At 37.6% G+C, this 12,153-nt stretch overlaps 2 protein-coding genes across 2 annotated transcripts; one reads left to right on the plus strand and one right to left on the minus strand.

The window, feature by feature from the left end:
* Positions 1 to 635: 635 nt before the first annotated feature.
* LOC139969576 (uncharacterized) lies at positions 636 to 5,744 on the minus strand. The gene is made up of 3 exons (XM_071974673.1): positions 5,150 to 5,744; positions 2,640 to 2,740; positions 636 to 1,770 (listed from the first exon to the last, which is right to left on the minus strand). The coding sequence occupies exons 1-3, from the start codon at positions 5,425 to 5,427 to the stop codon at positions 1,568 to 1,570; spliced, it is 582 nt and encodes a 193-aa protein (XP_071830774.1). The 5' UTR covers positions 5,428 to 5,744; the 3' UTR covers positions 636 to 1,567.
* A 379-nt stretch (positions 5,745 to 6,123) lies between these two features.
* Positions 6,124 to 11,743, plus strand: LOC139969599 (transmembrane 7 superfamily member 3-like). The gene is made up of 5 exons (XM_071974706.1): positions 6,124 to 6,244; positions 6,753 to 6,905; positions 7,929 to 8,026; positions 8,767 to 8,929; positions 10,266 to 11,743. The coding sequence occupies exons 1-5, from the start codon at positions 6,172 to 6,174 to the stop codon at positions 10,490 to 10,492; spliced, it is 714 nt and encodes a 237-aa protein (XP_071830807.1). The 5' UTR covers positions 6,124 to 6,171; the 3' UTR covers positions 10,493 to 11,743.
* Positions 11,744 to 12,153: the final 410 nt, after the last annotated feature.

A 12,153-nucleotide genomic window follows, 5' to 3' on the forward strand; every position in this document is an offset into this window, starting at 1 on the left:
AAAAACTTTTTTTCCTAAATCACGTCAGTGTATTGCTTTCCAGCGTACTGTACTCCCAGAATTGACTCTCCTGCTTCTTGTTCCGAACAGCTCCCAACGAAATGCCAAAAAGTCGGCAACGGGGTTGGGGTGGGTTACCCAGCTCCACCATGGGGCACCTCATCTCGACTGACTCGAATTACAACTCGAAACTTTAACTGAAATTGGATTGAATTAAAAAAAATATATACTAGCTGTCTGCATGGATCATACTTATCTATACTATTGTGTGACCATATAGGCTCTATATAGTCAACCAGGAGAGACTGGGGGAAGCTTTTTTTCTTGCCACAGAAAATTAAACATTGCCCGGAAGTTCCTAGCATGATTAATTCATTTCAAACTTCGACGGCAATGAAGGACAAAGAGAACCATATAGGCCTATGCCTGACTATAAGATCATTGAACCATCAGGAACAACTCCGAATAATCTTCCATTTGCCGATTCATTACACTGGGAATAAGGGGTGGGGGTGGGGCTTTCCATTTGATCCGCAAGTATATTGAATGGTCACCACAACAAGGGTGTATAGCTTGGGACTAGCACGGGGAGACTTGTCAACCTTGTGAACTTTTTTGGGGGTGAGATGCGGGGGGGGGGGGGGGGAGTTGGCAAACTAAAACATACAGGGTAAACAGAGGGGAGGAAAGAGGTCAAAAAAGAAAGAGTGAAAGACAGATGAAGGGATGGAGGAAGAAAGTAAAGAAAATGTGGAGATGGAGGCTAGGGGTAGAGATAGATATGATATGAAAGTACAGAGAAAAAAAAACCAAGAGCAGAAAAATGGAGATCACTGGGATACTGTCAAATACACAAGAAGAATATACAATCTAAATACTGGAATTAAATAATGCACAACATAAATACAGCTTTATGACATCAACAAATCAAAGGGGAAAGATATAATGTTTCAAGGATGCTGGAAAATAAGACACAACAGAAGATGGTTATGGTTTCTGATCTATTAGGCTTCTTCTCTCTACTGCTACCAGGATGTAAGAGACCACAGGGACTCGCACAACTCTTTAAGTTGTGATGACCTCTGACCCTTACTATGCCTAACTGTTATCTTGCCAGGAAATGAATACACCAGTGCATGAGAGGAGGTGAGAGACAGGACTGATTGATCGTGTCGATAGGGGTACATGTGATTCAAGAAGATAGATGTAAAGATTAGCATCGTTTGGACACTTCAAATGGGACCCCCTCCCCACCCTCCCCCACGTTCAAATCATATCCCCTCCTGGCAACGGAAATGAACACCAGTATAAATAAACCGATACAGATATTGATACACACTGTGCGTGTAGGCCTATATACAATAATATAAAGCTGGCCATTCTCTGATTGTTACTCCTTGATTGAATTTCCCCAACCTTGCCCACCTTGACTTAGAGGGTGGCCAAGCTCCTGATTTACAGTCATAGCTACTATCGAACAAAATGGACGAAAGCAATTTATCTCAATCTGGTGATGCAGATGTATCATTAGCTGCTAATCCAACGTTTGTGAATGTCGCACAACCTGTCAACAAAAGTCTGGGAAAAGTGCTTGCCCCTGCCATATGTATGATCTCTTTTGTTCAGGATCATGTAAATGTGGCAATGTGTATTCGTATAGTCTGAGGTTTCTCTCCCATGCTGCTCCATATCTAATCCTACTGGTGACATTGGACAGAACATTGGCAGATGGCTTCTTGAGAGGTGTTGAAGTAACTGGATCAGGAGTATCTGTAGAGATTACATAAAACAATAGTTACTAGATTGCAAGTATCCTGCTATAGCTTCTATGGCTGTGACTAAAAATATACAGTACCTTTTGTTTAGAACTTATCACACTTATGCAGCACTGGAAACTGATATTTCAATTTAAATGGTGTCATTGAGTTTAGAGGACATTGAAGTTACAAGTATGTTGGTGAAACCAAGACCACCCTCAAGAAGCAGTTCTAGTCACAAGTTAATACCATGAAAATGGAGACTCCAGTAGGGGAACACTTTCAGCTCCCCAATCATACCATTAAAGACATGTCCCAACAGGTAACTAACTTCGTAGACTAACCATCTCAGACACAGTACACCACAGCAGAGATAGAGAGAGTGGACGGAGTGCCCTAGCACCATTCAACTGAATGGGCTCAATATACAGGAAGGACATGACTAACTTTATCCTGCTCCATCTCTGTATTCTGCTATAGTTTATTTGCCCTCTCTCCTTACTTAATCCTCGCTTTGTACTCCACAATTTATCTAAATACCTCTGCTTTCACTGACTCCTTTTGTTCAATACACCATTAACTTCTTTCTTTGTGTTCACCATGTCCTCTCTGTTCCAGGCTCTATTGTGTCTCTTTAATTTACTGTTACTAGTCAGTTTGCCTCTAAAGAAGATCCTGATAATATCAGGCCCACTTACTTTTATAAATTCTCATACACATGTATGCTTTTTAGTGGATGAGCAATATGCTACCATCTTTTTCTTTTCTTTTGGAATTTAATGAGAATGAAATTGTATTATTTTTCTGATCACACCAGATCAGATAAGATTAGCACTGCTCTTCCAGTCTGTAATTCATGCAAGGATAAACATATAAATTTACCTTCTCCTTTCTGAGTGTCACCTGATCTTTCTGTGGTGACAGCCGCTGAGAATGCCTCTGTTTGACTTTCAGCATCTTTCAGGAAAAGATGCATTTGAAACCTATACAATGAAACAAAAAAAATTGTCTGTAAATCATATAACTGAAATAGTAATTTTACTGTACACCCCAAGCTTAATTGTATGCGTAATGAATCTGGTAATGACTAAATCATTACAAACATACATGTTTTTATCATACCTAACCAAGAAAAAATATGAAAGAGAAAAGTAACAAACAAACACTTAGGCAGATTTCAATAATAACATATTGTTAACCCACATTGATTTAAACCCAGATAAGGATGAGATATTCTTTCATACTCTTCTTCAACATATCCATAAACCGCGGTACCTTTCAAGAATTGTAAGGATAATTTTGTGTTGCCCAACTGCTTGCCCAACAACTTGAGCTCACATGTCAATGTAAAATTTACTATGTAAACTTCCTGTCTTAGTGAACTGATTGGTTTCATATCGCTAAAAGATGTCCAGTCTTTTGATCAAAGTTTGATGTACACTCATTATTTACCTACTGTGTAAACTTCCTGTTTATGTGAGCAGTTGGTTTCATGAGTGAGAATTGAGATGCTAGCTTACTCCATGACACCATTGTGAAAAATTCCTGTTTACATGAATAGCTTGATTTCAGACTACCATTAATTTAACGCTAGATTACTCTCCACAAGAGATAGTTTCGGCCACCAAATTTAATAGATATTATAATTTTTGAACACTAAACATCAGATCATTCACAAGAAGCTGAACAAAAAAAGCATAGTACTGACTATATATAAAAAATATGATAACTTAGCACAGCATCATAAAGTATGAGCATCAGGCCTACACAAAAAAAACTGGTACTTTCTTACCTCCAGGCATGGCTATATAAAGGTTTATAAAGGTATAGCTATATGTACTAATATGGTCCCTCAATTTGTGAGGCTAATTTACCTAATTTCTTGCATAGCAGTTGGGTTCCTTCAAAAATCCCAAACACAGAAATGTACACATGATTGCTGGAATATTGGACAGACAGTCAGTAGATAACAGTATAACACCCTGTTGCCCACATGAACCACTAAAACTTGATTGCATATATGCTGGCTGTGGCTGACCTTAGAAAAACATAAGGTCTAGTTGAATACGCAGCGGTGTGAAAACATGTGAATCTGTTAGTAGTGATTCTAAATTATTTATGTATAGTAGATGCATTATTTTTAAAGGAAAAATTGCAGGTTCATGTGGTTGTACTTGTACAGCACAGTAGGCCTTCCTCACTGGTGTATATTACAAAATTAGGGAATACAGTTACTATGAACACTAAATTCAGATACTTATTACTAATACTATAGGCCTTAGTCCTATGTTATATGCCTAGTTAATTATGACTGGGCATAGGTGAGGCTTTTCTTTCAAATGCTCATTCACAAGAATTATTCCTCAAACAAGGACAGCTGATAACAATTTAGAACCTGGAGGGGTGGGGATGAACAGATCACTTAGGCCTAGTGGTTAGAAAATATATTTCCATCAATTTGTTGAGGCAAAAAAACAGTTTACTTTTTGGTGATGAGAAGGCCCAGCTTTCCATGGCATAAATATGAGGAGTGAAACTAAAGACCCCCAGTCCCTGTCAGTCTTCTTTAGGAAGGATATTTTAATTTTTAACTGTATACAGTACAAAGTGGCTATTCTTACGACTAGTTGTAAGAATAATTTCCGACTACGCATGGGCAGTTGCTATTTTTATGATTAGGAGTACTAATTTTACGACGAGGAGTAACAATCACTTCCGGTTAGGGTTAGGATTGAGGTTTAGGGTTATGTTTAGGGTTAGGGTTACCCCTACTACATGCGCAGTTGCTTTATTTACTTTACTGCACTTGAATTTGCCTTTGTCATAAGAATAGTTTATAAATAATTGTTACGACTAGTAGTCATAAGAATAGCCACGGCCTATACAGTATCCTCATGACAAGCATTCACAAACAGTGATGATGATGACTCAGTAATACAACTTACTGCTATTTTGTGCTAGGATAAGTATGATAAGGTTAGCATACGCTAGGTCCATTGGAAAAATAATGAATGATAGGCCTAGTTACAAAGCCTGGGCTCATCAAATCATGTATGTTACAAATACAATAGCATAGACACTGCAAAGTTCGAACACCTAAGCCTTAAAATACCCCAAAAACTATCTTCATTTTATTGACAGATATGTACGTACATACTTGCGCACGGGTCTTTTTGGAGAGGAAATAACTGTAGCTTCCTAGTTTTTAGTGATATTGGCTTTCGCTTGTAGGTTATCATGGTGAAACTGTGTATTTCTTAGGGGTGTCCGAACTTTGCAGTTTTCTGTACTTCGCAATACTGACAGTTACTGTACCTAGGACAATACCCTGTAGTACTACTATGTACTAGTATTACCCTATACAGTTTTAGCCTAGCTTAGCAAATCAGTACCTTTTTGTGTGATCCTGAAGCAAATGTTCTGCGAAATCTGCGTTGCTAACAGAAGTCAAATCGTGGACATGTTTGTAGAGCTCTTTCTCCATTTGCCAGTTTACGTAGGAACGTAGAAGATAGATCTTCGTGGCATCTCTTCGTCGCTGTTGTTCCTTTGCACTACTGTTTTTGTCAGGTCCATGCAACAATGGCTTTCCTCCACTTGAACCTACGCTCGTTCCAGGATAAGGTCGTTTTCTTTCGCCCGATTCTCCTTGCCCTGATCTCTTTTCCATGATTGTCACTATACTCTAGTCTAATCGAATGTATTTGTACGAAAATCGTACAGTATTCTTTACTCAAAAGGCACACAAACAACAAACTATCGCGTACGAAAATCCTTTGCGGTAAACAGCACAATAATCTGAAATGCTGTGTTATAACATTATGTGTGCATGGGTACGGGCTTGTTACGCATACGCTTGCCTGTGCTATTCACTGATCTAAATTTGCCACCGAGGTCACGTGAGTTTTCGGGGTCCCATTAAACCTCGCTGAAACCTCGAAAATGCCAGCGCCCTCTAAAAAAAGTCTACGAGCGATATCGCCTTTAAGGTTACGGCACATGGATTTGAACAATGGGGAAAACAATGGGGATCTCGGTTTGAATGTAAAACACACTTGGGTGGGTGTGTGTAGAGATATGTGTGTATATTTGTGTGTGCGTGTATACATGTTTCATTTGGTTTTGTTTATTTGGTTTATCACTTCATGTATAAACACAACAGATTCAACATAACAAGAAACATAAACATGTATGCATAAATATGTATGTATGCATGTATGCATAAATATGTATGCATAAATGTATGCATAAATATGTATGTATGCATGCATGCGTGAGCAAGTATGTATGTACAGTACATGCTAGTGTCCTTTCTTCTCATCCCTGCTGAAGCTATTCTAAGTGTTTCTCACAATTTCCCTCATCTCTTAACCCTATTTTTTCTTGTTTGCTTCCCAACTCTTCAGAGGTTTACATGTTTGGGTTCTTGCCAACCGTTCTTGCCTCTTTTGTGATTTTTACCGCACACACGGACTTGTACCCATACGGTGAGTAGGCTGTTGTTACTTCATACAAGTTGGGTGTTTTGTTTCCTGTTCACTGGGAAGGGTTACTCTCTAGACCAGGGGTTTCCCTAACTTTATACCCCCGAGAACCCCCTGTGGATGTCACAGTTGTCCCCCAACTTTTCAAGACACAATACGAGTCATTAGTATATATTATACTATAATACTCATAACAGTGCTTCATAAAAGATCAAGTATCACATGCATGGTACGGTACTACTATGGCAACATACAGTATGTATGGAAAGCGAAAAGAGTTTGTCGATAGGTACGACTTTTTGTACATAACTAAATTATAGGACATATCAGATGTTAGCTCAACAAAAAGTACTAAAGTTTTGACTTTCAGAAACGTCTCACGAACCCACTGGGATGGACTCACGCACCCCCTGGGGTTTCATGCACCCCAGTAAGGGAACCCCTGCTCTAGACGATGGACCAATTCCAATGGTGATGAGTAAAGTGTCGAGAATTTTCTTCTCATCCGTAGGCGTCTATACGGTATCTGTGACACTCGGTACTCTGGGTGGTGCAACTCTCACAGGCCTCTGGTGGCGCTTTGGAAGGGTATTGCCGACAGTTTTGTGGATAAGCCTTGTTCTCGGATTCCAGCTTTCATCGATGCTGTTTTTCACTCCATTTGGTAAGATATAATGTAGTGAAGTGAAATTTTGTTGTTTGCACCCTTTGAATATTTATATGTGTTCTGAATATACTGTAATGTAGCTTTAGTTGTGTTCATAGCTTTTGCACGTGTGTTTTGTTTGTTCTGTATACGCTGTCATCATGGCTAGCAGCGTCTCTGCAGAGCTCCGGGGTTCGCCTCGTAAACCCCTTATCATTTAATAGAGTTTGTAATAAATTGTCAGCCATTGTTTCAACGCAAGAACACTCTTGCATCCTCATTGATAACTTGTGAGCTCGAAGCGAAGGCCCCTAAATCCGGTAATTTCCCCCGCCATCCGCGGTTCGCATCAATAACTTGGCTTGAAAGCAGGTTAAGGCTGCTAGAAAAAGCACCCAATTCTACACAGAGTTTGGCTGGTACAGTTCGAAGAGAGTTAAAAATTGGTGTTACAGGTGCATGAGACTTTTTGGCAGCAATGTTTGTTAACAGTAAACAGAGTGGAGTAATCAGTCATTCAATATGCTAGGGGTCAGTTGTAAGACTTTTGTGGTCTTCACGTCTATCAATGTTGAGATCGCAAGAGCCAAGGTTATGTCAGGGCATGATCTCTCTGTTTTGTGTGCAAAGCAGGCCTTACATAGAGAGTAGTCCTGGGTACATAAGCACCTTGTAGCTCAGGATTAGCTCAGTGGTTAATGCCGAGTGTTAGCTCATTGGTTAACGCTGGTGCCTTTCAATCATAAGGTCCCGAGTTCGAGTCACTCCTAGATTAATGTATGTCGTCCAGTTACAGAGTTATTGACAATTGACAATTCATAATCATGGACGTTAAATATGAATCTAAGAGACTGACTTCGGTCAGCTTATGGCTTTGATAAGCCAATGATGGATTCTTCGCCGAGATCCTGCTTGCAGGAGGATCTAAAATACATACATACATATGTACATTGAAATTGGTATACCTTGGTTAAACCCAAATTTTCTAGGGTGATGTACTTGGAAACTTCTCATCTGTAATGATATTTATCTTGTTCATAGGTTATATGAGTATATGGCAGAACAATGCAGCCTTCGGACTTGCCTTTGCGAGTAGTATCTTAGTGGTGCCTATATTTGGACTAATCTTTCAATTGTGGGTGAGTTTTTAAAATTTTTTCATCGCCGTTTTCCTTAGAAATAAAGAAAAAAAAGGGAATATTAAAAAGATGATAATAAAAAGAATGTTGACATACATCATTTAGCTTGTGCTGTGATTTGTTTGTACATGAATGATGGGCAAAAAATGAGCTCTCATCTATAAGTTAATTCCTGAATATTCAGGTAATATTTAATCACCTCATTCATTGGTGCCTTTGTTTTCATATATCGGTTCTTTTATTTCTTGAACCTTCAAGTACTTTGTTAGCATTCATTGTTTCATATGTGATGATAAGCCAATGCAGTTGTTTTATCTTTTGGTGTGTATTTTCTTGAACATTCAGGTAAGCAATTAAGTTTGAGCTGTAGGTGGCTCTTACAAGATAATAAACATACCATTAGCTTTTATATCTATTTACTTTTTCATTTCTGAAAAATTCAGGTGGGTTGTTTAGTTGTTAGCATTATACAAGCATACATAATGATAGCCACTGGTTTAGTTTTCATCTATTGGTTCTTTATCTCTTGAATATTCATATTCAGGTAAGCTATTTAGCTTGTGCTGTGATTGGCTCTTACATGATAATAGCCACTGCTTTACTTTTCATCTATTGGTTCTTTATCTCTTGAATATTCATATTCAGGTAAGCTATTTAGCTTGTGCTGTGATTGGCTCTTACATGATGATAGCCACTGCTTTACTTTTCATCTATTGGTTCTTTATCTCTTGAATATTTAGGTGAGCTATTTAGCTTGTGCTGTGATTGGCTCTTACATGATGATAGCCACTCTGAGTTTCTTTTTTGGAGGAATTCTGCATTACATCGTTCAGAATATTGTCCATCGGGCTTCAACTGAAAACTTTGGTCAAGCGGTCTTCATTCTACCCAAAAGTCCAGTTGGTAAGAACATTTTTTGTCAGTCAGCAAATTTTTGCATGTATAGGAAAATACTGTTACCAGAAATTGATTGCATTAAAAATAAAAATCTGTAAAACTTCTTAGATTAATTAATGTATCTGGCAACAATATAATGAGAGACATAACCATGGCAACTTAGCTGAAATTGACTTGTTATGCTGTGAGAGATAACATTTTCAGAATACTAATTATTATGTCAATGAACTCATGAATTCAGTTTACATTCATAGGTAAGCAAATATTCCAAATGCATCACATTTTTTGGAGGCAAATTTAATCTACTTGTAATATATGAAATGGAAAACTAAATTATGCTTCTGCAAACCAGTTGCCATTATGAATTCACAATTCATGCAATGTGGCTCATTTCCGGGATTGCTGAGGTGTATGCAGGCATGAGACTCTTCCGCGGAAACGCGGATTTCCGATTTTTTTCCTTCTCATTTTCGCGTTTTTTCTCGTAATTCGCGTTTTTTATTATTTTTTTGATTTAATTATTATTATTATTTTTTTTTTTTTTTTTTTGCCGAACATGCTGGACTGTGAAGGGAAGGAACACCGAATTTGACCAGTGGTGGAATCAAGTAGCACAAAGCAAGCAAAAAAGCCTTTTTTTGGTTCAAAAAAGCTAATGGATAAATTATACAAGCAGAAATTCCACACTTTTTTGGCGAGTTACGTGATATGATAAATTCCATCTAGAGTCCACCATTTTGCATTTAAGCCCTCCTTACCTGACAAAAAAATTCTAAAGGGGAGGGGCACACCCCCTCCTCTTAAACCCCTCCCCCAGGACGGCGATCGATAAATTTCAGATTTTTTTTCCCCGGCTCAGTCTCATCCCTGGTGAAGACTTGGCTACCTTCACCCTATAATAATTAGAATTATAAGAACAGAATATCAGTTCAGTTCAACATATATTGTGACACGCTAAATCGAACACTGACAGTAATTCATATTCATATTTTATTTATGAATATTCATCACAAGACCATCCGCTTCAGCCAGTTGGGACAATTTCCTGATGCTAATACCTCTCTAAACTGTGCTCCAATATCATGATTTCAAAGCACTGGTATTGTCAGTACAAGCAGTTCCTAACCTTGATCTGATAGAAACATGATATTCATACTGCTCGTACTGAAAATACCAGTGCTCCGAAGCGGCACATAACACGACAGTATAGAAAAAATTGTCCCAACTGGGTATCCGCTTTAAATTTTTCTTACCTTTGATCACATATTCTCGCACAAATTTGTCTCAATTGGTATAAACCTTATGGTTTATGGTATGGTATGGTCCTTTCCTCTCGACACAGACTACACTCTGATAACGCTGTGGTTCTTTCTCGTCGTCGGTGGCGTGGCCACTCAGAAATATCTCACCAGACGGGAGAGCGACTTTCCGACGTGTCCCTACAGATCTTTCAAAGAGCGGAGGAGGTTACTTCGAATGAGGAGCAGGGAGGTCCCAGAAACGGTCCTCACCAGCGGCACCGTCAATTCATCGGACAACGAGCGTACTCCGTTAGTGGGAGACTTGTGAGGTCATTCGAAGGTCAGAAAGAAATAGACAAATTCTCTTGTTTTATAGATATATATTTTGAAATTACATTTGGTTTGTAAATGAAAAGTTTTCAATAGAGACGATTGAGTCATATTTTTATAGCTTGAGAAAATTTTGCTAAAAAAAGAAGAAAAAAGCATTAGCCTTATGTCGTCATGAGGCTATTCAATATGCGTAACGTTTGAATTCCAAAGTACTTAAGTTCTAGCAGATATTTAGACTGTGTTTGAGCAGTATTTTTAAGTTCCTGTAGATTTTAGCTATCCATCGAATGTTATAATTGAAACATTTAAACCTTTCGTCTCTTCTTGGTGGTTGTACCTCGAAAAAAGGAAAATCAGAGGTTAAAAAGGTTATTTTTGACAAGTTTGTAAGACGAGGCAAACACCTCTTAGCAACTTTGGGAAAATATACATACAATTCCTTCATAAATATCATTTTCAGGTTGTTAAACTTGCGAGGGCAATCGGTCAGCAAGAAATACAAAGGAATTCTCTTGTTTTATAAAAAAAAAAAAAAATCTTTACAGACTCCCTCTCTACTTTCTTGCCTCTTTGCATTAACTGTCTTCTTCAATGTTAACCGTAAGACGTGTTTTGGTATTGGAAAAGTCTTGAATTTATTTGCTTAAAAGTGTGGGAAGTTGGAACCAGGAGGAAGGGTTTATCTTTGAAAATAGGTTAAATTCAAGCAACCATGCCTTGACTCAGGAACAAGATATAGAGATGGGCTTTTCAACTAACAGTATGACATAACAGTATCTACCGAATAAAGTGTCACATTTTATGCCACTGGTATATCCCTTTAAATAAGAAGCATATTGGTTATAAAAAGTATTATCAGTACTGACGTTTTATTTTTCTTGGGTGAAATTATGTTAATATAATATTTTTGATTGAAATCATTATTTTATTTGATAACATTTTAAAAATTTTACATGTTCCACTTTATGTGTATTTTCTGTGCCTTCTATTGCCAAATTTACATTTGAAAGTTAACTTTCTAATATTCGAATAATGCAGAAAAATCTTAACATGGAAAATGAAATTTCAGTTTCATATCTGAATATTCTATTCCATTTTACTTGTATTTAAATAACAGCTCTTTGTGTTGGTTTTTATGAATATTTTTGTTAATGCTAATTTGTCTAAAATATCTTATTATAATGTAGGTCATTAGGTTTAACTAATCATGACTCATTTCTTAAAATAAAGTAAAACTCACAATTTTTTTTTAAATTTTCATTTTGGTTTTACACGTGTACTATTATGAAAATGTGACAGTGGAACAAAATGTTGAAGACTAAATCAAATTCACTTGGTTTACTTTTAAGTTGCCAGAATCAGGGCTAATGGAATTGCTATTATCTTCAACACTTCTTTCTGATGTTGATGTTACAAAATATGGTAACAGACGGTTTTTTCATTTATCTATTTGTTCTTCAAAACTTTACATTATTAAACCCACCTTGAGAGACGCCTTATAGACACTCCTGATGTTTTTATTTAAGTTATAAATGTGATTCAGACAGTTGAAGAAGTAGATATTTACAATGCAAAATGATGCTTTGGGGGTGGAGTGGGGCGGGGGGGTTCTCTTACTCGGCATAATCGATGCGGGATGATATGTCAGATTCAATG

Source organism: Apostichopus japonicus, chromosome 7, assembly GCF_037975245.1.
Source record: "Apostichopus japonicus isolate 1M-3 chromosome 7, ASM3797524v1, whole genome shotgun sequence".
NCBI classification, from domain to species: domain Eukaryota; kingdom Metazoa; phylum Echinodermata; class Holothuroidea; order Aspidochirotida; family Stichopodidae; genus Apostichopus; species Apostichopus japonicus.